At 39.0% G+C, this 21719-nt stretch overlaps 1 protein-coding gene across 1 annotated transcript; it reads right to left on the bottom strand.

Moving 5' to 3' along the window:
* Window positions 1-1475: 1475 nt before the first annotated feature.
* Window positions 1476-19498, bottom strand: LOC143849751 (Transducin/WD40 repeat-like superfamily protein). The gene is made up of 8 exons (XM_077358929.1): window positions 19019-19498; window positions 11639-11786; window positions 11354-11504; window positions 11129-11254; window positions 10921-11001; window positions 7730-7922; window positions 7351-7621; window positions 1476-2227 (listed from the first exon to the last, which is right to left on the bottom strand). The coding sequence occupies exons 1-8, from the start codon at window positions 19220-19222 to the stop codon at window positions 2007-2009; spliced, it is 1395 nt and encodes a 464-aa protein (XP_077215044.1). The 5' UTR covers window positions 19223-19498; the 3' UTR covers window positions 1476-2006.
* Window positions 19499-21719: the final 2221 nt, after the last annotated feature.

Here is a 21719-nt window from a genome sequence, read left to right on the forward strand (position 1 = left end):
ACACATTGGCAGAAGATCATCACCCCCTCCTCATTCTTCCCCATTTTGAATTTGTGACATACTTTTTTTTGTTTGCTTTTGATCATTTTTCAAGCGAGGGACAAGATAGGGGTGCAACCCTAAGCCAACCCAAACCGAGCCTCAGGTCAAGGATGCTAACCCTAACCCAACCTGCCTATAAATCTCTCAACCCTAACCAAAATCGGTGGGGTTGAGTTGGGTTGGGTTTGGGTTAATGACAAAAAATAAAAATAATAAAATAAAATATAAATCATAGCCCTAAGAAATCACCATAAAATTAGATAAGGTAGGGTTTGGGTCGGGTGAAGTTGCTCGAGGCCTCAACCCTAACCCAACCCGAAATTAAATCAGGTTAAGTTTTCCCAACCCAACTAGAGGAAATGCCAATCCGGAGCCAAAATCGGGTGAAGTTGCTCGAGGCAAAATTGGGTCGGGTTCGGGTTGAGCCTGACCCAAGTTACACCCCTAAGCTATTTCTGCAGCAAATACATCATCTAAAGAAAGCCTTGCGGTCTGTTTGGATGCATGGTCCATTTTCTTGTTCTAATTTGGTTTCCCTTTTGGTCCATTTTGTGCTTCTAATTTGGTTTAATAAACTTGGTAGGTCTCATTGACATATTTTCTTTGGCAAACCTTACCTTCAATCAGGTTTAATTCATTGTGAGTCTGCCAAGCCTCTGATATTCAATTCAAAGTGGCCGGCAATATTGAAATGAATGAGTGGCAAATTTTGGTTCACTTCAAGAACTCCCCAGGGACTCTCGGGTTACTTATTATTATTTATTTGCTAATAGACTTTTTCCTACAAAATCAGTTTTTTCCTATATTTGCTTTTCAATCGATACTCGAATCTGGTTGTTTTGCTAACTGAATCCTGTTGTATTTTCTCATCAACTTCACTATATTCTTGTATGTGGTTTGGGTTAATTTTATTGTTTACAAGCATTAGTTTACTCATTTATAAGTTTAAATTAGTCACAGAAATTTACCTAAATAAACTACATACTATGACTAATTTACCTAAATAAACTACATAGACACACAAATTGTAGACTGAACATTCATTTTTAAAAAAAAATTACTTAGAGATGTCCCGAGAGTCCCTGGGGAGTTCAATGCAATAATTAATTCTTCTTTTTTGTTCCAAATTTCGGCTGAAACGGAAACCGATATTTAAATCCATGTTCTTATCATATTTATGTGGGGTCAATATGTGATATTTTTAACAATAAATAATTTTGTTTTTTAACTGACCTGAAAATTTTATCATTAAAATAAATTTTTTTGAACTAATCTGAAATCTTTTGATATGCAATACGGATTCCCCAACTGAAAGATTTTTGAATTGATTTCGACAGAGGCAAAACTTTTCAAGATTCATAACATCTGGACTAAAGCAATCATGCAAGTAGAAGAAAAAGAATTATAATGAAAAACATCAGCAAAATCAGCCCTGCAATGGAACATCAGTTATGAATGAATTACAAACATCAGAAACAGATCAGTTTAAGCCCATCACTCCAACAGAATCCCTTCATGGTGCATCTCCCCCAAAATGAAAGTTCTGTATGGTTTAGACAAAGGGCTAGAGATCACCAGTCCCTTACAGTTGAGATATAAAAATAAACAACACATAGGTAGGTCCCAGCCCAGGCTAGGTCTGCATAGGCATATCATCAAACATCAGATATGCGTAGAATGAAGACTCTCTTCAAGGATAATGAGATCAACGGCCGAGCATATTTAATAGGGTGTAAACTTGACAGTGAATAAACTTGGCTTGAAAGCTAGCAACCTTTCAAAATAGTTAATCGATCTCCGCTCGCCTACAGAACAAGGAAATCAGAATGGCATATTGATCATCGCAAAATTTGCCGCTGCCATGTTCATTTCCTGGATTCAATTCTCCTTCGCCAGAATATGGTTTCCCAAACACATCCACTCATGCGAAATCACCGAATATTTAACTGCCGTGAAATAAAGAATCAGTTGGACCATACATGGACGAGACCTTGACGGTTTCCGGTGTAGATTTCATTGCGCTCTTCATCATAAAATAGGGCTGTTATGTCCTCCAGAGCTTCTGCAACTGTGTTCCTGATTTTGAAACTATGGGACCGTTTCTTCGACTTGTCCTTCGACTTATCCGATTGGATCTTCGCAAGGCATTTGCCCGTCAAGATATTGCTAATATTGATTGACCCAGCTGCACCAGGAAATCAGTCACATTAGAACTATAATAATAACCCAAACAACAATGCAAGCCGCACAGGTGTAGAAACTATAGTACCTGTTTGTTTGTCAAATTTTTTTTTTTTTTTTTTTTTGAAAGGTTTGTTTGTCAATTGTTTGTTCTTGTTTCCTCATGATAAGATAACAAAATTGTATTAAAAAAAGGAAAATATAAAGTTACACTAGGGGTAGAGTGCACTACTACCCACTAACACCTTTAGCCAATGAATATCTATTTACATGAGCCTATCTAAGATTGGAAAAACATAATCTCCTTTACAAATAGTGATAATCTTATCCACTAAGTGAAATTGTCAAGAGTAAGGCTATGACAAGACAGCAACAAGTTGACGTTGGATGACTCATACTTTCAACCAATGGTGTCCCTTCGAGATAAAATAAATAAGTAAAATACAAAAGCAACATACAGAAGAGCATGAACATCAGTTTAATTCAGATCCTTCACATGTCTTGTTGTTCCTGAACACACAGCAAACTTACCCAATCTCAGATTACCCGAAGATAAGACAGCAAATTCACCTTCATAACACTTGACATAAATGATTTCTTTCCATTTTCTACAAAGATCTCAAGCCAAATAACACTAGAACCCTTTCTTCCAAAGGACCCAACCTAAAGACTGGGCCATTGACCTCCCCAATAAATTTTGACCCTTGAAGATTTTACGGTTCTTTTCTTTACAAATTGTCCACACAAAGGCAAAGGCGGACATAGTCCAGACGATTTTCCAATTTCCCATTGATGCCGACAACACCACTCCACACAAGATGAATAACAGATTATGGAAAGACCCAGCAGTCCAGCACATTGAAAACCATTTTAAGAAAACATATTGATAATTTGAAAAGCCGTTGTCCAACAAAATCCTTGCACCCGGAAGAGAGATAGGAGGCCACCAAAATGCAATCCTACCGGAAAGAGGATTTCTCTCCTGACAGGAGAACCAGAAAGAACATGTACCCAAAAACGTTAAGGATACAAAGGCCACATCCACGAGTCTCTCCACCCACCGTTCCCATATCTTCCTTGACCCTTCTCCAGAGGGCCGGCATCCTTCTCTTCAACCGTATACCATAACCATTTTTCTAGGAGACTTATAATTCTTAAAACACAAGTTCCCAATACCAAGGACCACACATTGCAAAGGTGTGCATGCATCCTCTCACTTTACTAATGTGTCTTAAATGCTTTCCTTCCTCACGACCTTCACTCACACAAAAGTAACTTTCATTAGTAAGAGAAGTTCAAGTACATAGGCGTACAAGGACAAGACGCCCCCACCCTACAAATACATATAAGACCACATATATATAGTAGCAAGGAGCCCCACACAACATACACTCCCTACTCAACTACTATGTCCCAACAATGTATACACTGAAACAACAAGACTCCCAAGGCGTCAGTCATATCAATTCAATGAAAATTGATACAAAGAAAGGAGTTTGTTAGGCTCTTTCCTAACAGACATATTTTGGGCCCCACTCGTGCCACATGGAAATGATTGGATCAATTGATCTGACCAGTGACAAAACGTTCATCCCAAGCCGAGCCATGCCAAGCTAACTATGATTTGTCGTGGCCTAGTTTTGGCCCGCATGTTGTTTTCAAACACTGGTGCAAATTACACCACTATGAATATGCACACGAGCATCCAAAGAGCAGGGCCTCAATATCGAATATCAACATGCAAGTCCAACTAAACTATTTTTTTGAAAAGTGACGAATTTCATTAATATTTAACTGGCATTCGGGACCAGGAGTCCCAACCTGCGTTACAACGGTTTCAAAATATAAAAGCACGGGCATACCCGAGACCATTAACTAAACATGTCATACCAATACTAAAGCAATTACCCAACATCACCTTCTTCCTACCTTTTAAATACTAATCAAGTAATCATTCATATTAAGATTAGAAGTGCCCTATGTGCACCTCCTCTAGCTCCCTTTGCTCTAGTAAAGATACCAAGCTGGCCAAACGAAGTCCTAAAACAGACATGAAGTACAAGAATCCTGAACGGAAACAAGGCGAAAAACTGAGTCTCTCAAGCCAAGTCTAGCGGATTATACACTTCAGGATTAAGTCAAGATTTTCCATTTGCTGTTTGGACTGTAAAACCGTCATAGATAAACATCGCAATCACCATCATCAAAGGTCATCAAACCTTCTAAGATAACTTCAAAATAGCTTCAAAGAAGCCTCTAGTAAAGATACCAAGCTGGCCAAACGAAGTCCTAAAACAGACATGAAGTACAAGAATCCTGAACGGAAACAAGGCGAAAAACTGAGTCTCTCAAGCCAAGTCTAGCGGATTATACACTTCAGGATTAAGTCAAGATTTTCCATTTGCTGTTTGGACTGTAAAACCGTCATAGATAAACATCGCAATCACCATCATCAAAGGTCATCAAACCTTCTAAGATAACTTCAAAATAGCTTCAAAGAAGCCTCTAACAACGTCAAAACAAAACTACCCATTGCGAAAAGCTTGGCAAGGTTGGGGTTTAACTTGCCTCATCATAAATAGATTTTCCTTATCCCTTTTCTTTTCCACTTTCTTTTTGCTGTTTTTCCTCTCTCCACTTTCCTCTCCTTTTTTCCTTTTGGGGCCGGAAGGCTTTTATTCAGGGTTGAAACCCTCGGCCCCCTTAACCACCTGCGCCTGTACAACCTCTTTACATTCCTGCAAAGTCCTAATTGCCATGGCTTGAAATAACTTTTTAGTAGCGTCCAGATCTTACTCAAAATCTATTCCAAAGACATCTCCTACTGCTAACAATTCATCCATCTCCTCTCGGGGAATGACTATTTCCTCTTCCAGCTCCAGAGGTTCCAAAAGGGATGAGTTCGCCTCCTGCATATCTTCAACAGCCTATACGGTTCCGGATCTCTAGTCTAGGCTCACTTCTCGGTCAAGAGTGTCCCGAGTCCCTCTAGAGTGGCTCAGAAGTTTTTCTAGTCGGTCAATCTCTGCCGCCTTTATCTCCTCCCATCGCTGACAATGAGCATGTCGCTCTTCTGCTAAAGCCGTCTGAAAGAAGTCCATCTTGTAAATCTGGACAAAGACTTCCTTTGGATCTGATTTGCCTGACATTAGAAGATATCGTTCGCTGTTATCCATGACATACCAGTTAAACTGCTTCCACTGTTGTTTCAGTACTTTCATCGAGACCTCTTTGGGTGTCGGACATTCTTCCGACGCAAGATGTTCATTGTATTCTAATTCTCGGAGGAATTGTAGATCACCGACCTCAAATGAGGCCGCCTCCCACAACCCTAGAGAAGAAGAAGGAGAAGAGGCCATTGAAGGGATGGGAGGTCTAAAAGGTTTGTCGAAGTCTTTCAAAAGGGTGCTAAACTTCACGGCCAGAGAATGATTTTTGGGATGGTAAACAATTCCACAAAGGAGTTAATACTTTCACAGAAGCAAATTCCATACAATGGTCATGGCTACCCGACAGTTGGGTCTCCAAAATCTGACCAAAATGTTGGCCCAGAGATTCCACAGTAGATAGGGACCAGGCATGAAGCGGAATGCTGAAAAATCTCAGCCTCACAGTCCTTGCACCTGTATTTAAAATTGGAGACCAAGGCTGGAGGGAAACGAGGTAGCCTCCCAAGGCGTCACCCCCTTTTCAGAGAATGGTGGTAGCTTGACTTTGGGATTCGAAAATAAAGATCACTGATAGAGGACTCAGACAAAAGGGCTTACTAAGTTGTGGCAACCCCCATTGTCTTTTAGCCCAGAACCAAAGTTGCTCCACCAGCGTTTGGTTCCTTAAGGTACCTATCAAGCAGCTTTTTAGAATCTTTTTCCTAGCGTTGACCACTTCGATGGGTATAGAAATTAGTGGGGAACCTTCCATGGAGGGCTCAGGGAGGATGTTGTAAGGCATCTTTGGGATCCACATCTTACCAAAATCTTCCTTTCTTCCAAAATCAACTTTTACGCTCAGCTTAGGGGCCGTTTGGATACGCGGATTTTAGAATCCAAGTTTTTAGTTTGAAAACAGTGTAAAAGAGGGTTCATGATCAAGCTGTTGTATGCTAACCTGGCATCGTTTCTTGGATTTTAAGTGAGAAATTCAGGTTTTAAAAATCTCTCCTGCATCCTGAGATTTCTAAAACCTGGAAATATGGGAGGATTTGCTACTCTCTTGCTGACGAAAACAAGGGCGAGAAGTAAAAAACGAGTCAAAAATTACGGCTGGTCTGCTGCTTCTCTTGTCTCTTAGCTACAATTTTGAAGAAATCCCAGATTCTAAAATCTGTGTATCCAGACGGCCCCTTAGGCTCCAGGCATCTTCAACAGATGTTCCGCAGACCAAAGTTGTAGTAATTGCAATTCAAACACTTCCAGTCACTGATGCTATATTTTGGCTCTGTCCCCTGCCATTTATATTGCCATTTTTTTAATTCCAACCTCCTATTTATCGATCCCAGAAGCTCCCGACTCCCAAGAGATCTGGAGTAAGGTCTGTGGGATACCCATGGAAGCTCTGAAGTTCTTCATTGACTAAGGAAGATCAAAGATCGTTGGCAGCAGCTTTTGGAGATATTAAGAGTGGAAAACGCTTCTTGAGCTGAATATCCACAGTCCATAAGGTCTAAATAGGACGGGGATATCCATTCTAAATTACAGTAGCAAATGCCTTGGTCCGAGAAGCTCAGCCCAGCCGGGAATTGAACACTCTGTCCATAAATGGCATTTCGACGACTGAAGAAACCCCGGACAGACATATTCCCTCTCACTTTTTGCACCCAGCAATTCTCTTTTGGGTATTTATGGAGTCCAACTAAACTATAGGCACAAGTACAACACAAGTAGCTAGAACAATAGCATCGTTTGTATATTACTATAAAAAATGTTAATTAAACCTTCATAATTACTGAAAAAAAAATGAGGAAAAGAAATTTTGAAAAAAAAAGTACTGCTCTTATAATTTTAAAAAAAAAAATCATTTTGGATAATGCAATCATATTTTGAAATTCCTGATATTTCCAACATCTTGGAGCATAAGGTCTCCAAAAATTGGCATGGAAAAGCAAGGCATGAGTGAGCGAGGGTTTACCATTTCCTTCGACAGATGAATCATCAGAATCAGCCTTGCAATAAGAGATTATAAGATCTTGATCACTCGTGATATAAATGTTGTTGGTGTTGCAGTCTGGGTGCCACAAGAGGTGATCTTCGAATGAAGTTACAAGTTCTCCTCGAAAATTCCAGACAGCAACAGTACGATTCCGAAATGTCAAAAACAATTGATTCTCGTATAAGAAGATAAATGCTGAAGGAGTCATAAACTCTGTTCTACATACTTCTGTAAGCTCGGCATTCCGGACCTACATGAAGTGCTAATAATTACATCTAGCAGGTGCTAATAAGTATCATAGCTTCGAAAAATATCACTTTAGGGGGGGGGAGAATTGAAGAGAAAAAGAAAAGCTCACATCAAGAATTTGTAGGTTTTCATTTTCCTGCTTGACAAGAAGCTTTTCATTGAACTGTTCGATGAAATCCACCTTTTTATTCCGATGAAGGAGATGGTTGAAGTCTTTAAGAACAGTGCCATCCTCTATGGACAGGATCTTGAGAGAGACATGACTGCTAGCTCTAGTAAATATTAACAACATGATACCTGGGCTGTTACAGAAGCAAAATAAGGCGAGCACGGATAAATTCATATGCCCAAATATTATATAATGGAACTTCCATTCAAATCAGAAAAGCAGGCAATTAATCTAGAATGGTGGAAAACAATTCAAAGCATACCATTAGGGACACGATGAAAATTATGAGAATTGAAGCAGTGAGACCAAATTGCAGATGAGGCACGGAAAAACAGCTTTCATAGTAGTATTACAATTCAGTATTTGTTTATACAACAGTTTTGTTTATTATTAATGGCTAATTAGAATAGGGCCCATCATAATGTGCTTTAATGGCATCATCTGTAATTTCATTACGTAATTTGAGGGTCGTGGGGGTTGCACTTCAAACCCCACGAATTTCCTATGCCACTCTTTTCTCTCTTATATTTTTCTCCTTCTCTTACAGTAACATCATGGCCCAGCTGGTCACCCCAAGGAAATTCTCTTTACTTTAACATGGTATCAGAGCAAGATCCACAAGTGCCTTGATCTGATTTGTGTTTGTCTTTTCACTATTTTTCCTCGTTGGAGCTGGCAGGAGAGGGCAGTTATTTATTGGACGAGAAAGCTTCCATATGAGGAAATTCATAAAAAAAAATTAAATAGCTTCAAAACTCCTAAATATAGTCAATTACTTCCTTTTTCTTGAGAAGTATGCTAAATGGAGTCATAAACTTTCCTTTTCGAGGTGATGGAAATAGAAGTAGAAATAGTTTTAATCCCGGTCGGTATTCTATGACTAAACGAATCACTGGACTGTTATTTAAAACCGAGTCCACCTTTTGTCGAATGATCTGAGTCTACCCATATTTTGAATTGGATTTATTTTAAAACTAGTCAATTCAGACAAGTCAGGAGTTGACTCGCCAGGTTTTCTAACCTTTGCTAGGTCATGTACTCCACATCCACATGCTACTTTTGTTTCCTTTTACAGTTTATCACTTTATCTCTTTGACTGTAGTTTATCACTTTATCTCCTTCCTATAAAAGTTCTTTGATTCGCTGTTTATCTCCTTCCTATAAATGTCCTTTCACATTGTTTCTATAATCAAAATTAGTAGGTTGCAGGAGGAACTTTCTTATGACGGATGAAGGCTATGCAAGATGAAATGTCTACTCTTAAACAAAATCATACACGGGATCTATATGAGCTACCTACAGGGAAGAATGGTGTTGTAGACGGGTTTATAAATTAAAGTATGTTCCTGATGGAACTGTAGAGAGATTGAAGGGTGTCACTGATAAGGCCCCGTTCGTTTTAGATTTTGACAATAGATTGTGAGTCCAAAACTGATTATTGGACTCAAAATTAAACGTTTTTTTTAGTCCAATAATTTGTTTCGGACTCACAATCTGTGGTCATAATCTTAGACGAACGGACCTTAAAAGTTATACACATACCTTCAGTACTGATTATTCAAAGATCTTTGCCAATGTTGCAAAGCTTAATTCAAACAGAGTGATTACCTTTATCACCTTTATCGTTGCCAATAAAGAGTGGTTATTTGGCAACTTGATGTAAAGAATGTCATTCTTCACGGTGACTTACAAGAGGAAGTATATATGGAGCAACCTCCAGATTTATTGCTCATGTAGAGTCAGTAATGTGATCCAACTCACTTAAGAGTGGACCCTGAAGTTCTCTACAAGAACGTGCGAACCCTAGGTTTGCACTAGTCAGGTAAGGTTTGTAAGTTTAGAAAGGCTACTTACGGCAGGAAGCAATCACCTCGTGTTTAGTTCTATTATTACCAAGTATGGCTTTCTTCGAAGTCATATGGACCACTCGATATTTGTATGAAGACAGAATACTAGCATGATGATACTAGTTGTCTATGTGGATAGTATTATTGTTACATGGAATGATAGGAGAGGTATGGATGTAGAGAAAAGATTTGCAATACCAAGTGCAAACCAAAGATTTGGGGCAATTGTAATAGTTTCTTGGCATTGACGTGGCGAGTTCAAATTTTGGTATCAACCTATTGCCGATAAGTATGTTATTGATATGTTGCCAGAGACGTATAATGAAGGTTAGGGTCAAAGCCTATTGATACGCCATGTATCGTGTTTTCAAATTGTTGAAGGATAAGGGACATTTCTTATGACCCTAGTAAGTACAGTATAGAAGGCTTATTTATTTTATTTTATTTTATTAATGGTTAGGAAGGCTTATTTATTTGATGATTATTATCATTCAAAAAAAAATATTTGATGATAACATGTCCTAAATTTTTAGCCAGTTTATGGAAGCCCTAATGGTATCATTTGTAATTTCATTAGTGTCATTCATAAGAATTATGAGGGGTGTGATTTGCATTTCTAACCCCACAAATTTCCTCTTCTCCTTTTTCTCTCTTCTTATTCGTTACTTCTTCTCTAACCCTTACTCCATGTTGAGTGGTCTCCTCCAAGTAATTATCTTTTTCATTTTTCTTTAACAATCTGAAATGCACTGAATGATGCAATTCTCTTTTCTTGAACTAGCAGTATTGCAACACCAACAAAAAGAGGAATTTGTATCCCTACAGAAGAAAAAAGAAAAAGACCAAAATATAGAATGGAACTTATTAAAAATTATTCAAAGCACTAAAGATTACGCCAACTCAGGGATGTTAAAAAAGTCTAAGAGCAATTAACCCATGGAAGTATTGGATAAATGAAGTGTAGCAATTGTGTATGTGTGTGTGTGCGCGCACGCGCCCGTGTGCGTGCGTGTGTGTGTGTGTGTATTTTGGAATGGTAAGTGTAGCAATTGTATTTGTGAACAGTTGTGGATATAATTATACAAAATTAATGCATCACATATCTAGTTAGACAAATCATGTGTTCCGGAAAAGTAAGAGTGTTTAAATGGATTAGTCAACAAGAGAAGAAAACCCCAAAAAAGAGCAAACTGATTATATTTTTCCCCTCGTGGTGTGTGTGTCTCTGAGAGAGAGAGAGAGAGAGAGAGAGAGAGAGAGAGAGAGAGAGAGAGAGAGATTTACCTGATCTTGATTTCTTGGACATTTTTATCCGCAATGGAGTACAACAATGTATAGTTTTTCAGGTCGAACACCTTGTATACACTAATAAAAAGCAACAATAAAAGAAAAGTTATATATACCATTCAAAGAAAAAGTTACATACTCAAATCCAAAAACTAAGAAGCATTGGTGATGCTCAGGAATTAGGACATGAGAACAAAAAACTCACCTATCCTGTGCAGAGTATGTAAGAACCTTTCCATTTACATCGTCGAACTCTACAAAACCAGGCCACTTCAGTGACTCGGATTCAAAAAGAGCAAAACCAGCGTCTGGTTTGCCCCTTCGTATGTACCTGAACCAGATGGACAAGTAACATCTTCATTTGAGAAAAAGGAGCATTCAAAGGATGGATTAGAAAAAGTTTAGGTCAGACTAAATGGGATATACGCACTCAATCCTAGTGGTTCTGCATTTTAAAGAGCTGAAGTTGTCCGAAGCGTAAACTGAGACTGTAATAAGTGAATCATTATTCTTATTATAAAATAAGCTCCGAATGACTTCATCGGGACTCACGTTCAAAAAGCAAATCTTCTGGTTTGTCTCTGCATTAATTTCAACAATGAGACATGTTAGACAAGTGACAACTTCAAATGAGATTCATCAAAATCTAAAAGCAATATTTTGTTAAAATAGTATTTTGTTAAGATGATTATGAGTACTGCAACATAACACTAACCTCTGCTAAATGCAGCACAAACACCAGACTGTGCCAAAGCAAAGACGATGTCATGTGCTGCAACTATTTCAATAATTTTTGACCTCTTCTTGAGAAAATGAAGTTGCATGAAACAATGTCCCTTGGGATCATAAGTATCAAATTCCTCCTGCAAATTAGATTTCTTTAGACGCATCAACAAAAGTATAATTGTAGACATTTTATACAGCGAAGCCCATAAAATATATAAGCAGATGACTTCATGACATGGCATGCCTGCTAGTTTGCCGCCCTCAAAGAGAAGCTATAAAAAAGAAGAATCAATTCTTCTTGATGTTTTGCCCCTGTTAGAAAAGGCAAAGGTTTCCAGTTCCAAAATAAAGAAGAAAGAGGAGGCGACCTTCTAGGCTTCAAGTAGCCTTGAAGTTATGAAGAAAAAAACAATGGATGTGGAATGGTTGTCCGAAGGTATTATTAGAGGCATGTCTAGAGCCTCAACTCGCTGCTACGGACTAGAGCCTTGCACACTGGACCCCACTTGGGCTCAGAGGAGAGAGAGACACAGTTACCACAATTGCCAAGAAGGAGCTGGTACAATAACAAGATGTATTATACAAGCTAGTTAAGGTCACAAAGCATACCATTCAAAAAAAAAAGGTCACAAAGTATATATCAATCTTAAGATTAGAGGCGGGAAAGGCATCATAAATAGAATTACCATGCAACTTCTCCCTTCTAGCGTTGTTTGAAGTCTAAAAGATTTTTGACATGCAAGGGAAAAGGGGGAAAGAGAGACAAAATGGAGAAATAGGGGAGGAGGAAATAACACCAAGTGATGAGGGACCTTCGATCTCAAGGTTTTTCCACAGCTCTTTTTAAAAAGTAATAAACCAATTTTTTATTTTTAAAATACACCATTTTTATGATTTTTATCAATAAATGCATCAGTTAATATGTTTCCAAGGAAAAGTGGGTTCAACAAGATTTTTTTCAGAAAATACTCTATGTTCTAATAAATATGCTCTAAAACAAGTTCCTGCCAGTCAAGCATTCTAGTTCATTTAATTGGGTATCTTGTATCCTTTGATTTGAATAAAATACGCTAAATAGTTAAACTCAATTACTCCAATGGCCAATGGAAAAGTGGAAGGCATTATCCAAACAACAGATGTAATTCACTGTGACAAGAAGCTACCCAGATGTTTTGAAGTTTGATTATGCAAATAAAGTTATAATGCAATGTCAAAAACTAGACCAATGTTTACCAACACAATAATCACTTCCAAAGAATAGCAAGGTCGACAAACTTTTCAAGGGACAACTTTTCATCAAGCTAACATTTCCTTCCAATAAATTGTAAATTACCAAAACTTCATGAAACCCATTTTGCAATTGATAACGGTGCCTTTGAAACATGCACCAAAACCATTTTGTAATGATTGTGAACCAACTTTAGCTTACTAAAAAATTTCACTAAAGCAATGCGCGTTAGCCCAAGGAGATCCCTTGGTCTCTTCCTCATTCATGTTTTGACGACTCCAAACACAATATGATCTTTGTGAAACAAATGCTTGCAATATGTGTAAGAATGTTTTAGGAAAACAAGGCATGGACCAAAATTGAAAATCATTGGAGCAAGAGGGCATTGATCCAAGGAGAAGAAGACTGAAGATTTGAAGAAGACTAAATTGAAGAGGCAAAGTCAAGTCTCAGTATTTAGAGTGTAAAATCTAGTCCCTCTTTTAATTACATATAAGGGAACTCTAAATAATCTAAATGCACTAAATTGTATAAGTGGGCCCAAGCTAGGATGGCCAACGTGGTGTCCAAACATGTTTGGACCCGTATGACACTCCATCCAAATCGTTAAAAGCAATATCAAAGGCACGTGGCAAATCTGCAAAATTCAACAAAAATTGGGAAACAGATTGCCTCCACGGGAGCTCCGTGGGATTCCACGGACCTTTATATGCAATGACTTGTTGCACGAAGCTCCATGGAAGCCTCCGTGCTAGCCGTTGGGAGAGAAAAGTGCGGCAAACGGATGGTTGTTTCAAAGTATGGCAAACGGATAGTTTTTTCAACTTTCCACAAAAAAAGAGCATGTTTGCTCTTATCATCAAAACACGCACAAATCTTGAAAAGGTGGAGGAAAAAAGACTCTATTGTCTTTTCTGACACATTCAAAGCCCAACGTCAATCATTATCTTTCAACTCTAGATTTGAATATTTTATTATTTCTCACATCTCTTTTGGCTGAGAACGGCTACGTTATTAGTTATACCATTAATGTTCCTCGGTCCATCGTATCAAGAAACACCCATCGTTCAAACATATCAAATACGCCGACGAAATATAGAGTACGCTCCCGGAATATCGAGTACGCTGCCGGAATTTCTGGGTTCAAACATGTGCTTCAAACATATCTAGTACGCTGCCGGATTCTAAAGTACGCCGACCGTAATATCGAGTACGCTGCCGGAATTTCTAGGTTCAAACATGTGTTTCAAACATATCGAGTACGCCGTCGAAATATCGAGTACGCCAGTGTTTAAAAACGCGGATGTGACGCAGAAGGCGGACAAGAAAAATCCTTGTCAACTTGGCGCGGACACGGCCAAGAACGCAGCTGACGCGGTCATAACTCAGGAGAGTCAAAGGAGTTTTTATTGACTCTAAAGGGCAAAATGCAGAACGCGGATGTGTGCGACGCGGAACGCGGCCAAGAAAAATCCTTGTCAACTCGGGCGAGCTCCTTGTCCAGTCAAGGAGTTTTCAAACACTGGAGTACGCTGTCGGATTCTTAAGTACTCTACCGGAATATCTGAAGTACATGAAAATATGTCCACTTGTTAAGGATCCAACTGTCTTTGCTTATTGCTGACGACAATGATTAAAACGAACCCAAGGTATTATGGGTTCAAACACATGTTCAAACGAACCAAAGGATGACAACTAATGTGAAATGCATTAAATGCATCCCTAGTTCCTCTCGAAGATAATACTAAAATATAAAAAAGGTGGTCACAACGATAATCATGACAAGTGCTGATTCTGTCAGGAAGGGCATTAAGGTCGAGAAAAGTACGGAATACGGATAATAATTGCCAAATACTACGAATCTCGAAACCTTTCATCTTATCTACTAAACAAGCACGATTCTTTAAAAAGTAGTCCACAAAAGACCCTAATGCTCTTCCTGACAGAATCAGTACTTGACATGATTATTTTTGTGACCACCTTTTTTATATTTTAGTATTATCTTCGAGATAAACTAGAGCTGCATTTAATGCATTTCACCTTAGCTGTCATCCTTTAGTTCGTTTGAACATGTGTTTGAACTCAAAAAACCTTGGGTTCGTTTTGATCTTTGCCGTCAGCAAAAAGCAGAGAACTGTTGGATCCTTGACAAATGGACACATTTTCATATACTTCAGATATTCTGCTGGCGTACTCGATATTCCAACGGTGTACTCGATATGTTTGAAACACATGTTTGAACCCATAAATTCCGGCAGCGTACTTGATATTGCGGCGACATACTCTAGAATCAGGCGGCGTACTCAAGATTCCGGCAGCGTACTCGATATGTTTTAAGCACATGTTTGAACCCAAAAATTCCAGCAGCGAACTCGATATTCCAGCGGCGTATGCGAGATTCTGACAGCGTACTCGATATTCCGGCGACGTACTCGAGACTCCGGCATCATGCTCTATATTCCGGCGGCGTACTTGATATGTTTGGACGATGGGTGTTTCTTGATACAATGGGACGAGGAACGTTAAAGGAATAACTAATAACGTGGTCATTCTCAGCCAAAAGAGACGTGAGAAATAATAAAATATTCAAATATAGAGTTGAAAGATAAGGATTGACATTGGGCTCTGAATATGTCAGAAAGGGCAATAGGGTCTTTTTCCCTCCCTCCACCTTTTCAAGAATCGTGTGTGTTTTGATGATAAGAGCAAACTTGCCTTTTTTTGTGGAAAGTTACAAAAACTATCTCGTAGTATGTGACAATCATTATCCGTTTTCGATTTCATGCTATATATAAAGAGGTCCTAAGCCCCTTAGACTCAAAGGGAATACTCACAGGCTTATCTTAGAGTACATACTAAGTGTTAAACCCTTGAGCCACTATTTGTGAGATCATTTGAGGGATTAGGGAGGGATTCACTTGTAATCTTGCTTGAGTATTGTTTTGAGCTGCCATTGTAAATCTACCTTGAAAGAAGATGTTTTTTTTCTTCTTGTTGTAATCTGGTGAGAATGACACAGCATCAACCTTCAGACTCAAGACTTGGGGATAAAGCCTTGTCTTGGTGGGAGGACACTAATTCAACCCCAGGAAGCTTGTAAACGGTTTGGTCTTCACCCATAAGAAGATCCGGATAGTGGAAGCACAAGAGGGAATATCACGTGAGAGTGCATGTAGGCCGGGATATGGCCGAACCACTATAAAATAGATGCACATCTTCTAACTCTATTGCTTATCTTTTATCTTTTGTGCATTGCTTATCGGTGCACATATTACTCTATTTCTTACCTTTTATTTTATATCATTCCTGGGTGCAGCTAACTCCCCATGAGGTTTTGTGCATTGCTTTATATCTTCCAAGTTCTTTATCTTTTAATTTGGTCTTCGTCTTAATTGTCAAATCTGTTAAAGAACACCCAATTCACTCCCGCCCCCTTCTTGGGTTGCCACCTGGGCCAAACAAATTCTTCTTTCCAATTTAATTAACTTCATATACTCAATATAAAATATATCAAAAGATATCTACAGAGCTCAACCCACCAACCTTACATGCAAGACGGGACCAAATTTTGGATTGGGTAACGTAGATTCCTAAGCTACACTGCAACTTGGAGGGGCAATATCTTAAGCCCACTCCCTCAAAAAAATAATTTGACGATCCCAGTCATCCCCTCATTGAACTTTCGGAATTTTTTTTGATAGGACAACTTTGTTAAAAATAGAAAAGGCTACAAATATAAATCAGCGAGCAGATACTGCTCATAACATGACTCCGTAGAACTAGCCATTGATTTTATTAGCTTTTCAATCAATTGATTCGCACTTCTTGGTAAGGTATGTTTTTACATCTTTCCATAAAGTCAATCGTAGTTTCATTAATCCCGCTCACTCTTTACTTTCTCTCTTTTCTCTACCTCTCTCAACATTCATTAATCCCACTCACACAATTTCCAAGTCTCCATGGCCCCATTTTGTCACCTCATTCAAAAAATGATGTTGGATGAATCCTCTTCTACAAGAAGCCTTCCCATCAGTATTGTCCTAAACACTCTCACCCCAGCTATAAGTGCTCCCTCCTCCACCTCCGTTCTGCCGATTGAACCAAAATATGATAAAAGGAACTCCTCCATTAGCATCCCCAAACACCAATCCTCTTCAACAGGAAGCCTTCCCATCAGTATTGTCCTAACCAATCTAATCCCGGTTATAAGTCGTCTCACCTCCACCTCCCTTTAGCCGTTTGGATCCAAATATGATAAAAGATCTCTCTCTCTCTCTCTCTCTCTCTCTCTCTCTCTCTCTCTCTCTCTCTGACTTCGGCGGGCTATGCCACCTTTGATTTCCCCATTGATTTGGGGTTGCCAATGGAGCAACCATAAAAGTCAGCTTAATGAGATTTGAGGGGCGAGTGTTCCGATGAGCTTTAATCCTCTTTTTTTGGGACACTCCCTAGCAGAACTTCTTTCTACTTAACATTATTTCATGAGTATCCTCTAAATTCTTCCCCATAAGACACCAAACTGATCAGATCCAACTTAATCTTCAGCATCACTGATTTTCATGAGCTGTACTTGTCACATTCACTGTGGTAATGATTCAAATATGATAAAAGAATTCTCCATTAGCATTCCTAACACCCCAATGCACGTTGATACATCAAAATTCAGCTTAATGAGGTTTGAAGGGACAGGGTTTTTCAAGCTTTAATCTTCTTTTTTGGGACCCTTCCTTTTTTTGAATGGTAAAAATTTCATTAAAACAAAGGAAGACCGAGATGGTCCACCCAAATAGAACACAGGAGGAAGAAAAAATACAAAAAAACGCACAAACGCCAAGGTGGCACGACCGGCCCTCTAAGCAACAGATCACATCCAACGAATCCCCCTCTAAAATCGTGCTATTCTTTGTGGGACCCTTCCTAGGAGAACTTTTTCAATTTGACATTATGTCATGAGAATATCCTCTAAATTCTTCCCTAAAAATGCCGAACAGATTAGCTGCCACTGACCCGGATATGGTAAAGGAATTTCTCCTCTCTCTCTCTCTCTCTCTCTCTCTCTCTCTCTCTCTCTCTCTCTCTCTCTCCAACGGATACCTACCGATCTGGATTCTGGAGTTGCAAGGGAGCAACCATCAAAATTCAGTTTGGGGTGGTGGTGTCCAACGAGCTATAATTTTATTTTTTGGGCTCCTCCCTAACACAATATTTTTACATCTAACATTATTTCATGAGTAGCCTCTATATTCTTCACTGCAAAATGCTCAACAGATCAGCTCCAACTTAATATTCAACGATTTCCATGAGCTGCACTTGTTTTGAAAACTACAATCAATCTGCTACTTCCAGAATCCCCGCCAAATAGCCAAGGGAGCCGTGTTTCACATCATTCAACCAATGCTTCCCAAGGGTTTACAATTTCAGCCTTCTAAAACCTCTCTTACTGACCTTGGCTGCAACCGTGAGACTCCAAACCACTCATAAACCTCGGACCAAACTACTGCTGCCCCTTTGCAATGCACAAGAAGATGATCATCTGACTCTTCCTCCTTGTTACACATAAAACATCAATTTTCCAAGTAAAATTTCCTCTTCTTTGCCCTATCAAAAGTCCTAATTTTCTGCAAAACAGCCATCCATGTCAATGCTTGAACTTTTGAAAGTTGAATGGAGACACCTGGCTATAAATTTTTTCTAAGCATCGGTTCCAGGCCACCAACAAGGCAGTTATATCCTCTAATGACAAAGAGCTTTGGGGTATGGCAAACCCCTCTGTGCTTGCCACATAGATGAAAAGTCAGGATTACCACATAATGAGCCCCATATGTACAGTTTCTTTCCCAAATGAATAAGATCACCTTGCTCAGGCCGAGCGCTGTATAACCCCCAATCACATAATCATAAGTTCAATGCCTTTCAACCCAGCTCAAACTAGAATTTTGTAATATCAATTCACCCAAAGGGCGTAACAAGCACCAGTTTACACTAATTTTTCCAATTTTCAACTTAATTTTTTTGCCATCAAGCCCAACTATAAATAGAAAAAAAAAATGCAGGAAGTAGAAAATAAACCCAACTATAAATAGAGAAACACGCATATACAAAAATATAGGGAAAAAAGTTAAAGAATAAAAAGCCACAAACCTGGAGCTGTATATTCCTGAATCTCTCTTGGGCGTTGCTCATACTAAAAGCACGATCGCGCTTCGAACAAATCTCTCGCCTCTGCAGCTTCTTCACGCTGTTTACAAACCCATCAACACGCGGCCGTTTCTTTGCAACTATCCGGCGACCACAGCATGGCCTAGGGCTGACGGAAATCCGCCTTCCGTCCATCTCAAAAACCATAAGAATTTGGTCTCACCAACAAAATATTGCATATCAAAGGCCGATCGAAACCATCGACTCCGTTAGAAATTCACAGAATATTTCAAGCTCTGATTCCTCTCATAACCCCTAAAATGTAAGAGGAAAAAGAGAGAAAATTATTTTGTAGCAGATAAACCCTAGGGCTCTGGAGGAAACCTAGGGTTTTCACGGAAAAGATGGAAAAGAAAAAAAAAAAACGGAACAATTTTTCTCCCTCTCCCTCTCTCTCTCTCTCTCTCTCTCTCTCTCTTGGAGGAAGAAGCATCAGGAATGTAAAGGCCGGACAAGCGTCCGAAAACGGCTGAGAGAAATAAATCGGATTTAAATGAGTTTTGGCGTCCGATCTGGTTTTCATTTCAAAATTAAAAGGGGAAAAAGATAACGTCGGTCTTGACGGCGTCAGGCGGACCCCCACATGTGGTTTAACTTTATAGGGGAATGACAAATTCGCTCCCCTTTACTTCCTCTGGGCCCTGGCCCTGTAAGAAGTGTGAATGATTGGGGCTGGCCCATGGAAGAAAATGGTGCGAGTTTGGCTCTTCCCCACTTTGTCCTCTTTGTTCCGTGGGGCACCCCGTCTAATGTATTTATAACTAATCTTTTTACACTACAAGGGAAATGGTATATTTACCCGGTCAAGTGTAAAAAAAAAAAACACTAGAGGAGTGTGGCCCGAGGAAGAAAATAGGTGAATATGTCACTTCCCTTGAGACCATGGTTTTGAATTTCGTCCGAAATTTCGGATTTGGGTCCAGACTGAAACCGAAATCCACAATTCCCGACATGTTACAGGATTTTGCCGAAATTTCGGATTTTGCACGAAATGGGTGAAATCTCAATTTTTTAACTCAAAAATCAAACTTTTTCTAATATTAAAAAGTATTGGTCCGAGATTTGGACTTCATTCTAATACAATGAGGCATGGCCATCTTGGCATAGTGGGTCCCAACTTTGAATTATTTGAACAGTCCATTTCAAAGGTCTTGCTTTGAATCTCACACATTGTTTGCTTCTATTCATTGGACGACCAATAACATGTTCCCATTATTTGAATCTCACACACAAAAAATGCACCTTACTTGACGTTGGGATTGCATAATTGGTGTGATTTTTGGGGCACAGGAGATCCAAAGCAAAGCTAATGCGCAGTGCAGGTAGAACCCAAATGGCATGCCGCATTATACTAAAATAAGGTCACACCCAGCTCCCAGCTGAAGCATTCCTAATAGGGTTGTCTGGCACATAGCCCGTAATAGCGGATTTCTAGGTCATGCAGTTTGAGGGCAGAGAGAGAGAGAAGGAAAGGGATGAGTAGAGAGGAGAAACCTATTTTTGGATTCTGTGGATTGTCAATTTTTGGAAGGTAGGAATTGGAGAGATGGAATGGGAATGGGAATGGGATATATTGAAATCTAGTTGTATTTTGAGAGTACCAAAAAGTACATTAATGACTAACTTTATTACGTACAAAAATGCTCCTGTAACACCCTAAAACCGTTTCAACATGGACATCACCCAATTCAGAGAGAACTCTAATGGTTACATTGTTTCTCTTTTGCAACTATTTTAAGGTGGTAAAAAGCCATATTAAAGTGACAATTTTGTCCTTTTAGATATGTATTCGTAATTTTTACAAGCAGCCTTTGTATTTTTAGAGCCAATTTGTACTAGTAGTTTTAAAGAGTGCAATACACCCTTGAGAACAGCCATTTTTTTTAATGCCCTTTCTCTTTTATTTCTTTCCGCTCTTCTATTTTTCTTTCTGTTCTGTATATTTTGTAGTGATTTCTTTGTCCTTTTTCGTATTCCAAAATCTTTTCTCCGCTTCTTCCTCTTAATATGACTATGAGATGACGTATGGAGACTTCAGTCACTGTGCTTCATAAAAAGAAGAAGAAGAATAAAATGAAGGAAAAGACGAAGAGAAGTAGAAGATGAAAAAGAAATTACATGATGAGAGGCCATAGAAACACTTATACAAACACGTGCTCATCATCCCATCTTGATATTTGATCCAACAGCTGCTCACTTTCTGAGAGCTGCTGTTGGATCAAATATCAAGGGTGGTACTTCTATCGTACGACCTGTACATGTTTATATGGCAACATATAATTTCTCGAAGAACAACAAGAGGAACGAAGGAGAGAGAGAGAGAGAGACCATCTATGTGAAAAGTAAAAATTTTTCTCTCTCAAAATTTTTAGAGAGATGATATTTTCACTCTATGTACGCATTCGCCTCCCTTATAATGTGAACAGTGGGCAACTTCAACGCTTTTTGACGTTAAATCACGTTAAATGGGGGACGAATGAGTACTGCTGGGGAGGGGGTGAAAATATCTTCACCCTAATTTTAAAAAGTAAACTGTATTTTTTGCAAGAGTTTGGATCTAAGTGACAAAATTTGGGAAATGATTTCAGCGCTCCAATGTATTGATAAACATGCGCTCTCATGTTTGTCCTGTAGTGTTTAAAAG

The sequence above is a fragment of the Tasmannia lanceolata genome, unplaced genomic scaffold (genome assembly GCF_043159265.1).
Source record: "Tasmannia lanceolata isolate RefF3 unplaced genomic scaffold, GAP_Taslan_0.1 ptg000018l, whole genome shotgun sequence".
NCBI lineage: Eukaryota > Viridiplantae > Streptophyta > Magnoliopsida > Canellales > Winteraceae > Tasmannia > Tasmannia lanceolata.

Bases quoted from the DNA above. Each gene is read 5' to 3' on its own strand.
- LOC143849751 (XM_077358929.1), bottom strand. From the start codon at position 19,222: ATGGTTTTTGAGATGGACGGAAGGCGGATTTCCGTCAGCCCTAGGCCA. The intron at 11,505-11,638 runs GTTAGTGTTATG...AAATTAATGCAG, and splicing joins TTGTGCTGCATTTAGCAGAG to AGACAAACCAGAAGATTTGC. The intron at 7,923-10,920 runs GTAAATCTCTCT...CTTCTGTAACAG, and splicing joins GTCCAAGAAATCAAGATCAG to CCCAGGTATCATGTTGTTAA.